The sequence below is a fragment of the Enoplosus armatus genome, chromosome 13, assembly GCF_043641665.1.
Source record: "Enoplosus armatus isolate fEnoArm2 chromosome 13, fEnoArm2.hap1, whole genome shotgun sequence".
NCBI classification, from domain to species: Eukaryota; Metazoa; Chordata; class Actinopteri; order Centrarchiformes; family Enoplosidae; genus Enoplosus; species Enoplosus armatus.
The window spans coordinates 3,976,849-3,997,127 of record NC_092192.1 but is presented as its reverse complement, the minus strand read 5'-3'; the positions used below and the strand labels follow the sequence as shown (position 1 = coordinate 3,997,127).

General features: G+C 39.6%; 1 protein-coding gene across 3 annotated transcripts; it reads right to left on the bottom strand.

Annotated features, from left to right (window-relative positions):
* Positions 1-3,772: 3,772 nt before the first annotated feature.
* Positions 3,773-20,006, bottom strand: castor2 (cytosolic arginine sensor for mTORC1 subunit 2). 3 transcript variants are annotated; one of them, XM_070917837.1, is made up of 10 exons: positions 19,876-19,988; positions 13,960-14,030; positions 11,891-12,084; positions 9,131-9,263; positions 7,432-7,555; positions 6,930-6,932; positions 6,780-6,890; positions 5,383-5,465; positions 4,075-4,169; positions 3,773-3,844 (listed from the first exon to the last, which is right to left on the bottom strand). In XM_070917837.1, the coding sequence occupies exons 1-10, from the start codon at positions 19,986-19,988 to the stop codon at positions 3,782-3,784; spliced, it is 990 nt and encodes a 329-aa protein (XP_070773938.1). In that variant the 3' UTR covers positions 3,773-3,781. The 3 variants fall into 3 exon arrangements, with proteins under 3 accessions (XP_070773938.1, XP_070773939.1, XP_070773940.1); XM_070917838.1 differs by lacking the exon at positions 6,930-6,932 and adding an exon at positions 8,010-8,023 and having other exon boundaries at positions 9,142-9,263; XM_070917839.1 differs by lacking the exon at positions 6,930-6,932 and having other exon boundaries at positions 19,876-20,006.
* Positions 20,007-20,279: the final 273 nt, after the last annotated feature.

The following is a 20,279-nucleotide window of genomic DNA, read 5'->3' as shown; positions in this document are numbered from 1 at the left end:
GACACTATATAACTTTTAAAGAAGAAGAAGAAATGTAACTGTTCTATTACAAATGAGAAGTTGAACTCATAAGCAATAAAACACACCCTCAGGCTACAGCCTTGGTCTGGTATCACCAGTAGCTCAGAGTTTAACGATAGCAAACATTACATAGATATTTGTCTTATCAACATGAAGTCAGTTATCTGACTATTTGAAATAGACTTTGGCACAAGGTGGCTTCTGGACCCGGATTACTTCTTCGATCTACGTGCGGCGACGCAGCCAGTCTGGGAGTTAAAGTTGATATTTTGTTCTCAGGGTGATGCTAGTTGAAAGCCGACAGAGAATCTAAAATGGAGAGGGTTCATCATCTGGGGAGCATGACTGTGCTCAGTGAATTTCACAGCAATCGGTCTGTTAGATTTTGACCTAAAGGTGTCTTTGGAGAAAAGATTAAGGCATCATCAAAAACATTAGGAGACATCCTCTGAGGACTACGACCATGCAAAGCTAATTTAATGGAAATCTGAGCGTTACTTTGAGGGATACACGGTCATAATGTTAATCAAGTGAAAATATGGAGCAGATAGTGGCTGCAGGAAAGATCAGGTAGTTGCCTAAATCATTAGGATTCATCCTCAGGGGACCATGCATACAAAGTTGCAGTATTTTTTATTTCATTTAAGGATTATAATAATACATAGTGAGTTTTTCAAAATGTATCTATATAACAAATATTTTATCACGAAGCAAAAGATCAGTGCAGCTCGTAGTGCATCAGACGTCTGAGGGTTTTAAAAGTGTCTTTTCACTCAAAGAAAACGAGCCCCCGTTGAATTGATGTAGAACCGACATTTGTCACAGAGAGTCACCATCACTGCTGCTGTTTGTGCTCGGCAGGTCATTATAAGACGACATGCTTCACTTCCAGTTTGTGCCCAAACCTCGTTAAACCCTGCTGCAAGTACCACGCTGTTCCCTGACCATGTATACAGAACTCCTCATTAGCTGCTGATATTAATGTACTGCTCACGGCTATAAATATACTTGTATATTTCAAATTTAAGATTATATTTTGTCAATATGTAGCGTATTATTTCCCTATTTCTATGTCAAAAAAGCTAAATAACCCAAAATGTGGATGAGAAATCCGATTTCCAGTTAACTTGAGGCTCTGACGACCAGACTGCACAGAGATGTCACCAGTTTTATTTTTTAAAGTACACATTGGGAGCAAATAACAGTGAGAGAAGAGTCCCCGTTGTTGAGTAAAGACAGTAAAAATGACACATTGATGAAAACTGAACACGCAACAAGCTCAAAAAAAAAGAAAAGAAAAAAAGCTTGTTTATTATTATTTTTTTTTCCACACAAGAAGCTCCAAATGAAAAGCTTTCAACGTTTTCTTTGAAATGGAATCAAAAGAAATGTCACCTTCCTCATGTTTTAACACTGATAAACACAGAGTTTCTACTCATCATCTGATCAGAAGAAAGGTTGTTGTTAGGTGAAAGGTGTTGTGGGAAAAGAAAAAGAAAGAAAAACATTATCACCAAATTCTTAAGACCAACAGAAATCTCCCCATGTGGACAGGATCTTTCTAAAGAAAATAGCCCTCCCCGTTTTCACATCAGTACAGCAGGCCTGAGGGGGCGGGACCTGCATTAAAGTGCAGACTGGGGGCAGGGGAGGGGCAGCTTCAAGACCTAAATGGACACCAGGGCTTGGAGGGAAACGGTCCTTCCCTGTGCGAACCTTAGCTTATGTTTAGCACGCTTGCACTCAGTCATTATTCTAGTACATTGTCAAAGTGGCTCAGTAATTTATTACTACTGTAGATGCAAACATCTTCATCATTGCATTTTATCATCAGGTCTTAACAGCCGGTTCACACCGCGAGCAACATGACCATCGAGTCCCCGGAAGTGACCAGAGTTGATTGTGGCTGAAGTTTTTAACCGTGATCGACAGTTAAAAATCAAAACTTTTAATGTAGCGTCACTATTTCTTGATGGTCAACAGTTTATTTATGCAGGAAGTCACTGCTCCCGGCAAGTGTTTGTCACAAAATAGTTAAAAGCATGCATCTCTGGTGTTAGTAAAGTTTAGAGGTGTTGTACACCTTTTTTGTTTTGTTTTTCCACTTTGGACAGAGCCAGGCTAGCTGTTTCCACCTGTTTCCAGTCTTTATGCTAAGCTAAGCTAACTGCCTCCTGGCTCGCAGAGATGAGAGTGGTGTCGATCCTTTCATCTAACTCTTGACAAGAAAGTCAATAATATTTCTCAAAATGTCAAATTATTCCTTTAAACAGGCTCAACTTTCAGACTCACTGAGTGCTAACATAGCTAACGTGCTAAGACTGCTGGTCTAATATTAGGGTTGATGTAAAGCTAGTAGGGCTGCAACTGAAGTTCATCTCTTTATATGAAACAACTACTGCAAAGGGAAACTTATTGGACTTCAACATATGATGCTCAGATCAACACATAATAGACCCATTTTAAAAACAACATCTTGTATTGTATCTATTGATGGGGCTACATTATAATGATATACATTATAATTTGTTTTTTGTGCCAATCCATCCAGAGATATTTCAGTGAAAACTTTGGCCTGCTGGTGGCGCTAGATGAAAAGTCAGAGGATCACCAAACCTTTTAAAGCCTGTGAACACTCAGAAACCTGAAAGGTTCAACTTACAGAATAAAACCATTTCATTTTAGAAGCTGTATCGTGAAAATGTTTGTATGTTTAAATTATTAATCAAATATCAAAATTGTTATTGCTTAACTCCCTCTAGATCAAACAATCGATTAATAAACTAATCCGACTCTGATGTCATTGATTAAAGCCACATAATGAAAAAAAAAGATTTGTTTGTTTGATAAAATCAGCTGATTCTGAGTGACCCATCCACCATGTTGCTCACAGTGTGAAATGCATATTACTTTTTAAAAACAGAGTCTTGTCCTCATCAAGATCTTGGCTTCACGTCACGTTTCACCAGAAACAAACGTCTGAAGTCTGAGGGACTCCGACAGTCACATCATTGATGTAACTGAAACACGTTCAACAGCTTCTACAAGCAAAAGAAAAGAAAAAAACCCAAAACACACCATATGACTCAACCAGGCGCTCCGTCATCGCTGCCTGTCTCAAAAATTGTCTCCTTCAATTGCACACATGAAAAGTATTTGACAAAGGCATCGGTTTAGGCATTCAAACATCTTGGCACTGAGAAATGACCTGTGGAAAACAAAACAAACAAAGAAAATATGGAGAGCTTGATATATATATAATATATATATATATGTTATATATATATATATATATATATATATATATAACATATATAATATTTCTTTCATTTTTGAGAGTACATTCGTCATCCTTCCATGAGAGGAATTATGTAACTAATACAGTATGGTGCTCATGAGGGTCAGGGAGTGGGAAGAAGCAGCTTTAGAGAGGAAAAGAAAAATATTCAGTCTGGTAAACTAAAACAAGGACTACCAGAGCAGGCAGTGGAGGGCCTCGGGGGCCTCGGAGGGAAGGAGGAGTGGGGGTAAAGAAAATGACCGAGTAACAAAGGCATCCCTAACACACTGTCACCCCCCCCCCCCCCCCACACACACACACACACGTACTCCCGCCCACGCTTTGTGGTTAGATCCCTTCCGTTCAGAGCCGATCCACAGCAGTCCGCTAATAAGCTCTTGGCACTTTTTGGACATGATAAACGTTTGAACGAAATGACTTTGAAAACGGTCGTTTTCATTGTTTTATCTCCGGCTTCCTTCACTGTGCCGTGCTCTTGGTCCGCAGAGCTCCGATCACACTTTGGATGTTTTCTTCGGGGACCTGGAGAAGACACGAGGCTTTATAACCCTCTGACAGCAGCGTACTAGAGCGGCAACTAACGATTTATCAACAAACATCGGAAAAAACAAAGAAAAAAAGAATGTCATCAAAAGTCTTGTTTTGCATGTCAAAAATCCCAAAATATTAAATTCATTATCAAATAAGGAAACAACGAAAAACTGTTGCGGCTCTACAGCACATATACAGTATTTGCGAGGTTCCTGTCTTACCAGGGCGTGGTCGAACTTGAAGGTACTAATGTAGTAAGCTGGAATGTCAGCCGTCGCCAGGGGTTCTGAAATCTGAGCCACGATGCCACACTCATCTGGAAAAAATGGATTTGCTATATTACTGATTGATTTAGTTATCAGTTTGTACGTCATCACTCTGAACACCACAGCTGATCAAATGACATTTAACTTCTTTAACACTGCTAATTAAAAGTGGATATTATTACAAAGATAGTAAACTTGTAGATGTTTGGGTATCATCTCTTTTCTTTTTTTCCAGGAGGTTTGGTTTTGTACTAATACCACTCGGAGTGGCAGAAGATGGACATTTCAACTATTAACTTTTATCCATTAATTTAGTGATCTATTCTGACGGCTCTGCTCGCTTTCTAACTAGTTTTCACACACTCTTCATGTGTGTTTCCCAGTCTTAATTATGACATGAATGTTGACACGAACTCTATTCATAAGCCTGAAACTGATAATTACTGCAACTCAGATATCACCTGAATGCAGCATTACCCTGCAGCATGCTTTAATGAGCATTTAAAGAGAAATTCTGCTTATGTTTGCAGTCAAGAGCAGATTATGGCCATGCAAACCGATGTTAATAAATACTTGATATAAGTATTTGAAACCAAGTCTTCAGGGGGCTTTACGGTGCTACAACTAGCATAGGTTGGTGTGAGCTGTGTTTAGGTTTAGCAGTATTTATTGGACAATCTGTAATCCAAATAAAATAATAATCTTTTCAAACTAGATGAGCTTCTCCACAACCTATCCATGTACCCTGAGGTACAAGTACCTTTGGTTGGGAATCACTGCAGCACTTGTTAAACATATTATTAACATAAATAATGTGACACTTATTAATCCGCCACAAACTAAAAACAGTATTGCTGCCAACTTTGTTTTAGGAATAATAATAATAATAATATACACTAATTTTCTGTATGTGTTCCCTGTGTTGGATCTGACAGCGTCAATCAACACCATCAGCCGCCAGATGCTTTCAGATTCAACACATCAACTCTGATCCTGACAGCTGAAAAAAGTTGTTGAATTTGTTTCTAACTGCTGTTGAGAGATGAAGTCATTGTAGGTGTGAAATACTCTAAAAGTAGGCTGTTGGTGGAAACTATAAGAGATGAAGACATCATGCTCAGTTTGTGAGACTGGGCTGCAGGATCTGTGCTACAGTACTCATCAATAGTTTAAGTATATTTATCACAAAAGCACACACTGTGTTTAGGTATGGGTTAATCTCTGATACTGCGGTAAACTAGTCTTCTGGCAAATAAAACTCACCAAATCCTAAAGGTTGTCCCCCAATGCGAACCATTTTCCAAAGCTCACCAGAAGCACTGGTGAAGAGGACGTTGTTTGGAAACCTTGAAGAGAACAAAGTACAAAGAAATGAACAGTTCAGAGGTTAATATATTTCTTAAATTTAAATATAATAGTATGGTTGATGTGACAGAAAAGAACTTAAGTCACAAGAAGTGTCAAAAATCACGTCAAGTCAAGTGATTTTAAAAAGTCTCGTTAGCCTTTAGCCTAGCCTAGTTTTTCCAATGTGCTGCAGCTAACTGGCTATCCAGCCTGCTAACTGACATTAGCAGAACACTTTTCCCTGGTGGATGTTTGGTAGCTCGTGGTGACCGGTCTCCACGACGTGATGTTACTGCTTTACAGGTCAAAGCGAAATGGCTTCATTGGTTATCGGCAAAGAATTTCTCTGCCTGTGTAGACAGATAAACATGGCAGTCCGACTGATTAATACAATATTTAATTTCTCCCTTTTGTTTTTGGTAACGCAGGAAATGTAATTAACAGCAGATCTGTGACAAAAAAAAACAACATACACTTTACATCTATTTTACATTCAGTATTTTGCCAAGTGGTGCCTCAAAGTCCTTCTTTGTTCTGCTCTGGTTAACACGTGGCACCGTTAACGGACACCGTGTGGAGCTGCAGCAGACGAAGCTATCTATTAATCATTCAGATGAACATCAGCAGGTGAATTCTGTTGCTACTGTTCAACACGCTGCACTGAATAAGAGAGCCATTGTAAAGTGGAGTAAAATGGGTGACCTATTCCTTTAAGGCAACACATTAACTCTTACATAAACGTGGGGACAAGACTGGCCTACATGCTGCAGCGGCAAAATATGGACTTTAAAAACATAATGAAAGTTTGGTCCAATTATTATTTTACCTCCACATGGCTTTAAGACATTACTGGCCCATATAAGGGAGACCACATTTATGAATGGACGATCTCCCATCAGATGCTAATGTGCTGGTAATACAGGAGCAACCACATGGGATCTGCAGCTGCACAGGTTTCTTTAATGTCTTTCTGCTTAATTAGAGAGTATACTGTGAGAAAGTGGGGGACGCAGTGGAGAATAAATGAGTCATACTGAAACCCACTGTGCCTTAAGTACATTTTATATACCCGACTGCTCTGCTATCGCTTAGCAACAAACTAATCGCCCCCTCAAACAACAATCATAAATTTGTTCCCCCTGCATAAACACAATGTTTCTGCAGGAGTAAAATGGGTGACCTATTCCAAACATAATGTTTCTGCCGGTCTCGACTAAAAGAAAACAACATCTTGACAGAACAAGTGTGGTTAATTACACAGCAAGCGATATATAAATATGTTGTTGAGTCACAGGTGTTTTCTGCTACTCAACCTTTGAGTTGTCTGTTCGTCCATGACCAGAGAGATGTAGCCCTCGATCAGGGAGAAGGAGAAGAAGCGGATGTGGCTGGAGTCCTCGCTGGAGGCTCCGGGCTCCTTCGGCCTGGAGAGAAAGGCACAAAACTCAATGTGGTGGTTTCACGTTCTGGTAATCTCACACCTAGTCTGGCCAGCCACGTCCAGTTTCACACATTGTCATTCTTTATACTTTGAGAGAACACCTGAGAGTTTTCGCTGGCTAATGGTCAACATATAATGACAGAAATGCACTGTATCACGTAGCAACACGACCTTACATGTACGTGTTTGTCATGACACTCTGAGGCTGTACTGTACTTTGAGCTAAATGCTATCGTCTACACGCTAACATGCTCCCAATGCTGGTAACAGCTGGTATAATGTTAACCATTGTCACCATCTTATTTTAGCACGTTAGCATGCTAACATTTGCTAATTAGCACTCAACACAAAGTAGAGCAGAGGCTGATGGGAATGTCATTAGTTTTGCAGGTATTTGGTCATAGACCTGTCGTCGAGTACCACTGCTAGCATTTTAAAGATCTCAGTGAGCCCTAAAAAGATGTTGTCCATGAGTCTCAGAGTCGTTTGATTCCAAAAAAAAAATAAGGCAAGCGGCGTCTTACCCTCCAGAGTAAAACATGACGTCCATGAGCAGGGTGGCTACAGAGGGCAGTGTGTCTGGGTCCAGGCTGGTCACACAGAACATGTTGCTAGGACTGGATAAGGGGTGAATGATGGGACGGGGCACTGAAAAACAAAAATGATGGAATACATGAGGGCTCAGACGCAGCAATACAGCCAAGAAACATCTTAATAAAAGATCTATGTGGAAATAATGAGCATTTCATCTCATCACATTTTTGAAAACTGCTACGTTCAAGGTCAAGAATGAACTTTCAAGCTAAACTTCAAAACCAACAGAGTGCTCAGACATGACAACTGGGCAAACTCTGCTAATGAAGATCGTCTGACACTGTCGAAAGCTCCAGAACAAGCTAGTAATTGACCTTGAGTTCAGATAGTTTTGTTAAACAGCCGTTTCCAACATCAAGAATGAACTTTAAAGCTCTACATACATAATAAATGTTATGAATTGCCAAATAATTTGGTTGAGCCCAATGTGGTGAACACTTTTACAGACTATATTGTCTTAAACAAAGTGTAAGATTTGAAAATAAGATCAACATTGGAAAACGAACACTTTCATAACCAGTTCTTTACACGCTAGCCTACTTTCACCTGAAGCACCTCATGATTACAACAAAATTCCTGAATACATTTACAATTTGAGGTACAAAATGAGGTACATTGCTACTCACTACTTTACTTGAGTATTTCCATTTACTGCAACTTTATACTTCTACTCCACAACATGTCAGAGGGAAATATTGTACTTACTACTCCTCAACATTTATTTGATACTTTGCAGATTCAGATTATTAATGCAAAATATACCTAACAAATTAAGATAAACTACCCAGTAATCAGCTCCACCTTTGCCAGCTATAACAGATTATTCTGACTTTAAGAACATGTTGATGCTAATACTTCTGTACTCTGCTGTAGAGGGATGTTACCAGAAGGTCTAGACCTCGTGGTTTATGAGCTCTTTGTCTTGAGAGCAGAAGGTTTGCAATTTGTGAACGGTCATGAGAACCAAGGTGAAATGTAGGAGGGTAACCAAAAGGCCACAGCACCACAGATGGGAAGCAAACCAGATTAAGGATGTTTACGGAAAGAAGCAACCTTGACCACTAAGGAAGACCGAGCCGAGGTATAAAGGGAGTGAACAGCTTCTCATCTGGGTGCATATCACAAACTAACCTTTGTCTTGTGTACCATGCTCTGAGTATTCAAAGTGTGACAATGCTGTTGCCAAGACAATTCTTTTCTGTAATGTTTTGAATGCAGGACTTTTTACTTGTAACAGAGTATTTTTACTCTGTGGTATTGCTACTTTTACTTAGGTAAAATATCTGAGTACTTCTGTTTAATATGTGAGTACTACTACAGTAAAATTCAAGTAGCTAGCAGGGACAGTGATGAATGATGAACGCATTTCCACTTGATTTCTTTCAGACTTGAGCGATTCAAATGACTGCAGGAAATATCCTCCTCATATAAGTGATGGAGTGTATTGATATTTGTAAATTACAGTAAAATCTCTCAGAGCATTTTGACTTAAAACAGACGTTGATGTGATGGAGGTTTTAATATGCATCTTTCCTCTGATACATTATAGAAATGTTGAAGCTTTTTGGGTTGCTTGCTTTTATTAAAAAAAACAAACAAACACACACATAAATGTTTATTTACGCCTACCAAGTTTGGGCTTTACAAAGCCATTGGTGACTCCAAGATTGTGAGCAGCAACAGTCTCTCCGTTGACCACCCGAAGCAAAGTGAATTCGGAAGACAGCGTGTGCATGACCATCGGCAGGTCTCGCTCTCGAACCTGAGGACAAAAAAAATGAATACAGTAAAGAACAGGATGACACATTTACACACTTTCACATATTTATATACAAGTTATTTTGTGATGAAATGCTATAATTCACAGTACCAACTCTCTTGCTCCGCTTCATCCACATTCATTTCTGTTAATGACTTCCTACATTTCATTAAATAGCTTTCGATAAGCTCCAGAAAATGGGCTTAGACTGTTTATATTCAGAGCGTAGAGGAGGAGAGGCATATGGAGGGCATAGTAACAGCAACGCAGCAAGTTTGAGGGAAAGTCTTTAGTCTCAACACATCTTGTAGCTGCTGTGAGTTTTATGTATGTGGAGAAAATGGTACATGTATCTCTGCCTCTGATACAACGCCTGCATCACCAGTGCTGGGAGATACAGCAAAGCAAGTTTAATTAGTTTAACCTTTCAAACACAGAGGGAATTCAAAGTGGCAAAGAGAGTCTTTAGAACAACATTTAAAAACACAATGAAGAGGGAAATTAGAAACTAAATTAGAACAGAACGAAGTACAATAATAGAATACAATAAAGAAATACAGTTTCAGCGCGGTAATAAATTGCCCCAAATTCAATCCAGGAAATAAAAGTGCAGGAGAGAAATTAATCAACGTCACAGGGAAACAGGAGAGTTTTTCATTTAGATTTGAATAACTCTTTAACGAAGAAGCTAAAGTCGGTGTGCATTTAAGATCATCAGGGAGTGAACATGTTTTCATACGATCAGCCTTTTGCGTCACCTGGTCCATGGTTAACCGCCGAGTGAGCTGTGACGTCGTGTGTACAAGTGGAAACTGAAGGTCAAAAGGTCACAAAAGACATTAAGATTCATAAATATCTACAGCAAAACAAATGGACAATAAGTTATTAGTTTTAGAGACATCTTGTCTCCAAGAGAGGGGCGTTGGTCGAAGGGAAACGAGCCTCTCTGCTAGTTAGTTTTTAGTTATATAAGTCCACAGTGATGTTTTCCTTGAAGGTAATATTAAACATTTCAACCATTTCAAGAGTTACTGTAACTGTTACTGCTTGAACACAATATAATATAAAGATTTGTTTATAGTGAGATCACAATAGGCCTCTTTGTGTGTGTCTTCTTTGTTGTCTGTAATACGAAGGTGATAGAAAGAAAAGGATAAAGTACATGTGGGTGCAACAGAGTGCTTCCTTACCGAGGGTGACAGCTATTACTTCAGTTGAATTTCTGTGTGTGTGTGTGTGTGTGTGTGTGTGTGTGTGCTCGACTCAGTCAGGATATACTTATGGCTCCGTCTGAATTAGTGCATTCAACATTTGGGTCAGGCTTTACTGCTTTATGTAACACAAAAGATCCTAACAGTGAAAAAATAACAAAACACACACATCTTAAGCTGGTCTGTCTTTTGATCTGCTCAGAGATTCAGTAACACAACCCCACACAGTGCGAGACAAAGACAGAGAGAGGAGATGGGTGGTGGGTGTGGGCAACAGGGTGAACGCAGCAGGTTTTAGACACCAGTAATTAGGATTGTGGGTAGGAGCAGCCAGTGTGGAGACAGGAAACAGGCCCGGGTATGATACCTGGAATTCCAGCAAGAGGCTGAGCTGCTGATCCCGTTTACGTAACAGATTATCAGCATCGACACAGGTTTTTTTTTTTTTTTTTCTTTCATTTTCATAAACATGCCAGAGCTGCTCAGCAGTCCTTGTTTTTCCACTGAAGCAAGGCAATAAAAAAACACTCCCTGTGGCCAGAAAGGCTTCGGTATGAGAGAGGATTTCTTCCTAAATCAGAGGAAGTGGCGCTGTGGAAGGTACAGTATATCCAAGGTTATTGCTTTTTCATGTCAGGCACTGTGGACGTAAACAATTGTGTTGCCAGTGGTTGCATAATAGACAAATCACGCAAGTCTTAAAGCATGCTGTGAACCTGATCAACTATCGGCTCTTAAACACGTTCAAGTCTTCAATGACAACTCGCACTCATTTGCTATTGTATTGTAATGTCTGGGTTTTTTCCCATTTTTGTTGATTAACTTGATTAAATTAAATTGAAGGGTATTAGAAGAGATTCTTAAATCTCTTTTCTCTCTCTGTTTTTGATGGTATTTTTAGTTGTCATTTTTTCTGCGACAGCCATTCAATGTATTTACATTCTGTAATTAATTAATTAATTACCTCCCTATATAGTATTTTTCCCCAATGTTTGTGGTGGAGTCTGCGATTCCCGCATGGAATTCAAATGCAAAATGGATCCGCAGGGAACAACATATTCATGTAAGGACGCGGACAGTGGAGAGGTGGATTATGCTGCAGAAGTTCCTATGGATGTTTCGATATTTGTTACCACTGTGACAACTTCTATTCTACTAAGTCTACAGGGAGCTGACAAACTGAAAACACATATTTTGGAAGGACTATAGCTTAAAAAGCTCTGTGAGGTTTCGTATTTAGCCCCCAGAACGAGTTTAGTTGGACTAGGATCAGGTTCGACATGTGAGGGTTTGATGCTGTTGCCAGTCTACTGCGGACAATGTTGATGTGGTTTCAAAATGTAAAAAAACAAAAAACATACACAATCTTTTGAAATGGTATAAATGTAGTGTAGGAGGAACGTTATTATCCACACTCACCAAAATGAAGTCCGTCTGATACGTCGACAGCATGAAAACAGAGATGTTGTGGTCGGCCAGCGGTGCAATGACTGATTTTGCGATTTTGGTGACTCCGATGGGCTGCGAATTGGAGGCGTTGCCGCCCCCCGACACCACGTTAAGGGCCAACCACGTGGCATCAGCAACACTGATGTGCTCTGACTGGGGCAGCTCTGTGAATGGACGGAGACAGTCGTGTCAAAAAGAGCGGGACTGGAGGGTCTGTAACAGAATTAAGCCTTGAGTAACTTACACTGATGTATAGGAGGAGCTGAAAAGGGCTATTAGGCCCGACACACGGCTGTATTTATAATGTACAATAGTGATTTAACCTCCAGCCAGTTCATGAAACTTTTTTATAGTTGTTGTAAAAAACGGCGTTACGTAGACAGACAGATTTCAAGATACTGCTCATCACAAACTAGGATCAACATGGTCTTGCCCCTTCATGCATTTCCAAATTATTGCATCCCTGTTGCACCTCTAGGCCATTCAGATCATCCGACCAAGGTCTGTTATTTATACCACACTCCCTCCGCAAACCCAAGTGCTTTTGCCGTGAGGGCCCGTCCCTCTGGAGCAGTCTGACAGATCAGCTGAGGCTGTGAACGGCTTTTTAAAAAAAAACTTCTCAAAAGTCATTTCTACCGACGAGCCTTCCCTGAGACATTGCTGTACATGTATGTTGTTTATTCTTCTGTATCTGTAACTTTGTTTTAAAAAGGTGCTACATAATTAAAATTTTACTTACTTACTATTTTTGGACACCAGTTATGAATAAATCGAAATCAAACTGGGTAGTTGGGGTGAGCAATGAGCATGAGGGTTTGTTCCTTATTCCTTATTTGTTCCAGTTCCTGTTTTTCATCTTTTATACACATACTTTTTATCTTTAAAAGTACTATTGCCAACGCCTTTTTATTACTTGGAATTAACATTATTCACAGCCTCCACCCTCCACGCTTCTGTATTAGACCAGCTTTTCCGGTGCTGCCTTCCCCTCAAGAATATTTGAGATGCCCTTCATCCAGGTTGGTGAAACAATGAGACAGAAGTAGCAAACTCTTAAGCAATGAAACACATCGTTCAGCTGTTCAATTGGTCCCTGGGGAGTTCAGAGAGATAAAATAACAATTCTCACGCGTTACGATCAAAGGATTAATCGTTTACTTGATTGAAGGAATGAATGGCAACTATTTTGATAATCAATGAATTGTTTTAGTCATTTTTCAAGCAAAAAAATGCCAAATATTTCCTGGTTCCAGCTTCTTAAACATGAAGACTGGCTGCTTGTTTTTTTTATCACGTTTGATAGAAAATTGACCATTTTTTTCTAACCCATTTTGACTTTTCATAGACTAAAAGATTAGCTGATAAATAGAGAAAATAATAAAAATGATCGTTAGTTGCAGCCCTAATAATGATTAAAAAGCTAATTAACAAATGTTAAGATCTAACAGCATTGTAGTAAGTGTACCAAAAGCCTTTAACATCACAACATCGTAGCTGAATAATTAGCCAAACTCAACTTCAATCAGGTTCAGTTAATCGACTGGATTGCATAATAATTCTCCGACATTCTAATATTTACTTATTAAGAAGCACATGTACATATTCTCTCCGTATGAAAAGGTCACTAAAATGTCTCTTCTGGAAGTTTTCGATACTGTTGAAAATGTATCTAACGTTACTTGCTGTTTCATAGTCTAGTTCAGCAGAAAACAGGCAGTGACTCACTCAGAGCCAGTCACCAGTAGAAAATACCTGCACCAGTTATGCAACACATAGCCTGTAGTCTCCAGGGTAACCAAGGAGGGTCACCCTGGGAAAGGGTGTGTAATGACATGGATTCACTCGATCAGCCAACCACAAAACACGGCACACTGGCAGCTTGGCCTCACGTCCATAATGACAAAGTGTGCTCAAACATTGGCAGCTGAAGCTACGTGGTGCTGGAGAGAATCAGAGATTACACAGTGTGATCTTTTCCTGTCGCCCCGATCTATGGTTGCCACAGTGACTTTAAAGATCCACAAAGTGAGGCCCACCTTTAAAGCCTTCCTCATCCACGATGATGGTGTAGTCCTCCGGAGTCTCTGTCAAACTGAAAAACTTGCATCTGAATGGGAGAGACAGGAAAAAGAGAGGACAGATCAAACAGTGGATACAGTATGTGAGAAAGTCTGTGCTGGACAAAGCTTGAGTGTATAAGTCATTTCTGAAGTCCAACAATTACTGTCTCCTTTAGCTCTGCTGCTCCCTGAAGCATTCATAACATGCACATCAAACAGTGTGTTGGAAGAATTAAGGAGACAGATTCATATGAAGAGATGCATTGATGTGATACGCAGGGACCAACATAAGACCGCAACTATGCCTGTAAATGTCTACTTTATCATTTTATATTGAATATGAGGCTCATAACCAAGCCATCAGTAAAGCACAGTGCTGCTCTGCTCCCAATATAAACCCAAACAGAGTGCTCTGAGAGGAATCTCAATGATCGAGCAAACACGACCAAAAGATATCATCTAAAATCTAACTTAAGACAATATTTTTTTAGCCATGTAGGTGCATTGTTGAAGGAATGGCAATAAGTCCAGAGTGAAATATCTCAACAACTATCTGATGGACTGAAGTCAGTCAGAGATCTACTGACTTGGAGATCCGTAGACTTTTTTGGAATTGGAATGAAATTTGGTCCAGATATCTGTGGACATATCATCTAGCGCCATCATCAGGTCAAAGTGTTACAGCCTCGCAAAGCTGCTAGCATGGCTGTAGACTCTTTGTCTGGTTTAAACATGAGTGCCTGTGTTTCCTTTCTCATGTTGTCTCACTTCTGATATGTTTGTCCTCTTTAATTACAGATTTAAGTTGCTGATCGGTTAGATATCATTGCTAATTGTAGCTGTTGTCAGTTTATAGACATTTAAATTCGGGTATGTAAGAGATTCTTACACTGACTTAACTTGCAGTAACCTTTGTTATTGATTGAAAAAAGTGGTAAATGGAGAAACAACAGTGGTCCACCCATCCAGTACAATGCAGGTTAACTCAATCCACTCTTTCTTTTCAAAGTCTCTATTTAATACTCTGGAAAATGTCAGCACAATTATCAGTGTTGCCATGATGATAATGTGTGTCACATCACGAACAGGGCTGGGTATCAGACAGAGATGTGTCTGTAGCACAGAATATCCAAAACTGTTAAGTGCCTGATGCGCTGCAGTGATGTTGTTTATTGAATCAATAATCATATAGTGCCCCATTTACATCAACATTTTGCATTTTATTTTGACAAAATTCTTGTATAGCTACTTATGTTAAGACAACATCTGTCAACACATACCGAAACTTCTGTTTTCCCTTTAGTGTCATCTTATTAAATTTCCTTTTTGTTTTGTTTTTCTGAACTACTTAATGTCACAATCATGTCTCTGTCTGAAATCCATCTGTCAACCAAACCAAAAGTGTTGGACGGTGAAGGACATTGGATATAAGGATATAAATCAGCAGCTTTCTTGAGCACAAAGGAAAGCAGTGTACTGGAAAAACACCACGCACAACACCGCTGAATGCTCACACGTCATATTTGGCTGAAAGGTGTGAAAAACGACAGGGGAATAACAGAATAGACTTAACAACGCTTTCTATGGGGACAGCAGCATTTCCTCTTGGAATTAAATGAGCTGTCAAGTGTCACTTTGACTTGCAGTGTGTTTTTGTGGAGCCATGGACATGATGAGGATGATGAGCACCGGAGTTTTAGTCTTGTGACTGAGTTAATAATACTCCTCTAATCATGATCGTGTCATTACGAGCGCTACTTAATGACTTTATTATATGCCAGTGTTACATCCAGATCAAATAACAAATCAGTGCAGAGATTTAGTATATTACCGTCACTGAGGGGGAGATCACTGAACACTTAGTCTGCATTACTCACATTCTGTGTGCGTGCAAGGAACTTCACAGGGAGTCTTTAAATGAGTTTATACTGTAAAGCATCGCAAACAACTCACCACCTCATCTGTGACAAAACACACAGAAAACTCACAACAGATGTGTTTGTAAAAAACGACCCTACCCCAGAGAACACATTCATAGACATGAAGTTGATTTATTATTTACGAAATCACAAAATAATCCAAAACTCAACAGTGCTGCGCTAATTAATCTATTTTGAGAGTTGTTGATGTAAGTTAACAAGTTGAATTTCTCTCATTAGTGTTGCCATAACGAGGACATCTCAGTCTCCACTGCTTTTGTTTATGGCTGAGATACTGAATCAACTAAAACGTGTTCTTGGCATCGAGTATCAAAACGCAGCGGAAGTTGGAATCAAATGCCAAATCAGATTCAGAAGGTTATTTACTCTTTGGTGAAATATGTCCTGATCTATGTTTTGAGTACGATTGTAACGATGTAAGATTCTTTATCTAAAGCTGCATTCATTTATTATTTTGGCCACTTGGAGGCAGCAGGACAAGCTGAAAACAAAACACAGACACATGAGCACATGTTAGCATTCAGTTGCCGATTTACACAACCAGCAGACGCAGAGCAACATTAGCATTCACTTGGAGTTACAACAACTCCTTTAGCTGCTAAATGCTCCACTTTGTTCACCAGCTGGTGTTTTGGCGTTTTGTGCTGGGCAGGTAGTGTTGTAGTAGTTGTAGTAGTTGTAGCAGTAGTGCTGCCTGCTGCTGGAATCGAGGTTTTCAGTTTTCAGGATGGAAAAACTACAACAACGAAAACAGTTCAAAGAGGCTAAAGAGCTCCGTAGTGGTCAGTTATAACTTTCTGTGGGTTTGTCAATGTAAGTGACACCTTCCACATTACACTGTTGTCATTTGATCAATTGTCTATATAAAATATTGATTAGTGCAGCTCAAACACTGATGCATTGAGAAGTTTGTTTAATGCACAAAAATGGGTTAAAACATGTTTATATTGCTTTAACCAAGGTACTGAAAAAAGTACTGCATTAGTACCAGTGTATCAGTATTGTTTTGTAACAATATAAGTGACACCCAGCTCTGTGCAAGTCATTTTTATTCTACTTTTATACTGTTTTCTTAAATAAATAATAGTTCTATAGTTATAAATAATAGTTAATTGTTGTGAATCGATGCAAAAAGAGACAACACAGACAAGACGAAAGGTTTGGTGGTAAAAACAGGAAAACATGGACTGGACTAAACTGGTTTGTGTTTGCAAATCAACACCTAAGTGGTGGAGAGAGGAGGCACAATCCAACACTACGATAAGGATAAAAGCATGCTGTTGAAGGGGGCTCATCAACGGGAGGAGGCACTACGGTGTGCCAAGGTTGTTGCTTCAACAAGAAGACTGTGAGAGAAGACTCAGCTAGAACGAACTACAGGGAAAGGAAAGGGACACTCATGTTCTGCACTCAAATGATATTAACTTATGTAATCATTAATGGGTGGCTGCTATGACCACACAAATATCCAACTTCAAACAAGGTGCACCACTTAAACATTTGCCCCAAACACAAAATCGTGTGTCCAACTAACCCTGAGAGGACTTGGCAGAGCCCTTCAGGGCAGAACTGAATTCATTCAATCAAAGATAAACTCTCATCTGTTTTTCTTGCGTCACTGACATTTCCCACTTACTATAACAAACACGACGCTACAGCAAACTGTAGTCTGAACTGAAGCTTGTATTCATGATGCTTAACTGACCTGAACGCCACAGAAATTACAACAAAAGACAAGTCCAACATGCAAAGCTATAGTTACAGAAATGAAAAAGCATAAATGCTTCCACTTTGCTGCATACCACCAATAGACTGAGTGCACAATCACACCCACAGACAGACAGGCAAACATACATAATGTAGATGTGAATGCAGTCAAAGACCAGTTCTTTGAATGGGACATTTTAGGCGGATGACAGTTAGACGTCTCCTGAGAAAGAATCCACATCTGCTGGACTGCGTTTAGCAAAAACAATCACTTGTCTTTACTTTAAAATCAACTGTTATGGACTTTCATGCAGGTCAAATAGGTATTTTAATGTGTGATGAACTATAGATTTCCACACCAACTATCTCTGACCTTCTCATTGCTTTTTATCAAAAGTATTCACAGCTGATATCTGAGTTCTGTGACAATGAGCCTATAGTAATAGCTTCCTTATGATTGACTGCATCAAAGCTACAGTAAAACGCAGTGACAAACAAGTTGGTTGAAAGGCAAAACCACACTAGTCGTGTGTTTACTTCCTCACTGACATCGACACACTACAAATGTGGTAGCAACAAATATCAAATTAATGAAAAAAAAAAAGGAATGTTAAATCTCTCCATCAGCGCCGGACAGAGAGATTGGCCAGGCTGATATTTCAGCGGAGTTTAGTTTAGTTTATCGCAGACATTCAGTTTCAGCACACGTCAGCCGATGAGTAACAAGAGACATATAACATAAGATATATTAGAGGACCCACAAGTTTATTTTTCAACTGTAAAATGTCTCGCTCAATACATACCTCACAATTCTTTAAACAACAGATTTAATTGGACCTCATATGATCCTTGTTATGAGTTTGGCTAATGTTTAGTTATTGGGATTTTCACACTCTTAATATCAATAATAGAATCAGCCTCAAATCAACCAGTCAAGCTATCCTCTCTATGGAATTATGTTAATGAACATGTGATCCAATTATCGTGTTATGAAGTTATGTTTTCCCGCTCTTTTTAAAGCGATGGTCTCGTGTTTTATGTTGGATGCAAATACAGACCACCTCCACTGACATCATAAAACATTAACACTTTCTAGCAGATTATGGCCATGAAAACTTATGTTATATATATGTATCGCATGCAATAGCCGTGGCAGCTGAGGATCCACCAGCAAAACAAACCAGTTCAAAAAGGTGGCGGGCATAGCTGGGAAACCACAGAATATGTATTAAGATACAGCGAAATGCTAAAAGCTACTTTAGAAAGCAACTAGATGATGTAGTTTGACATGAATAAAAAAATATCCGTTCTCTGGTTCCAGCTTCTCCAATACGAGGATTGGATGCTGCTTTTTCTGTTTTATATCATTGTAACCTGAATATATTTGGGTTTTAGACTTTTAGTTAGGCAAAACATACATGTGAGGACAGCTGTATTTTAGTCAAATCCAGTGGGTCATTTTAATTGTAATCAGGTATATCAGGGATCTGAAGGGACTGTGTTTTATGAGTAACTTCTTCAGCTGAGAGGGAGTTTTGATCACCAGCTCACTGCCACACTTGGTCTGCTGACTGACTTTGCCTATTGTAAAATAGCCAGGGCCAGACACAGCCAGTGTGTCAGTGAAGTGAACTAATTTGCTTAGGCTGATATTAATAGACTGTGGTGATAATAAAAACTGCACAAGTGTAAAGGCCTGTTTGTCATGTCACTGCAAGGGCTATTTAATTAAAGTTTCCTCAGGCTGAATGGCTCACAGTGAATATCCACCTCATAGGACAGGGAACACGGTATGTGCTGTAAATGCCCTCCGCTGCTTGTTCAAGTTTGGTTGAAAACATGTTATAATTTCCCTGAGAGAAGGAAAAACAGGCTGCACACACACACACACACATAACACACACACACACACACACCCGCTGGCGTCGACCCAGCTACAGATGGCACAAAGCTACAAAATGACACTACAGAACAAGGATAGGCCTGGAAACCGGTGGCAGAGACCAAACACACACTCGGCTGCTCTCAGAATAACACATTAATACAAGTGCAAGAACTGGCTCCAGCACAAATGAACACCGCTACCTTTTAACACAAGAACACAAGAACATGCAGCCCCCGTCATTAGTTTGCTGTATGTTAACAACAGCAGTATCCTTACAGTAAACAGCACTGAGGAGCCTGTGAAAAACATAAATGACACTGTGTCTTTTCATGCAGCTACCGCGTCTGGGAAGTTACGTACCTTGTTTTGGAGGCCAAGAAAGCGAGTTTTATTAATCCGTGAGTGCAAATCTGGATCCCCTCTTTCTCTATACTCGCCACTTTCAAACTGTGCTCTAAAATATGAAGCTCCATCTTTTACGTCTTCTCATTTGAGGAACGACTAAAAATGTAAAACCTAAACACTTTCAAATAAGATGCATAAATAAATAAATACACACATACGGCAGGCTGTTAGGCGTATTAAATAGAGAAAGAAAGAGCGAGGCAGGGTGGAATAAAGAAAAGCAAAGAGGTAAAAACGGACCTGCTGTCAAACCTGCAACGGAACCGCTCACACTTCTGGTCGAGGGTTTTCAACATAAAAGTCCCCAGTAGGGAGGGTGCGTTGAAGAATGCGCTGAAGTTATTTGTGTCCAGAGTCGT

Bases quoted from the DNA above. Each gene is read 5' to 3' on its own strand.
- castor2 (XM_070917837.1), bottom strand. From the start codon at position 19,988: ATGGAGCTTCATATTTTAGAGCACAGTTTGAAAGTGGCGAGTATAGAG. The intron at 12,085-13,959 runs GTGGGCCTCACT...GTCCATTCACAG, and splicing joins GGATGAGGAAGGCTTTAAAG to AGCTGCCCCAGTCAGAGCAC. The intron at 9,264-11,890 runs GTGAGTGTGGAT...TTTTGTCCTCAG, and splicing joins ATCAGACGGACTTCATTTTG to GTTCGAGAGCGAGACCTGCC.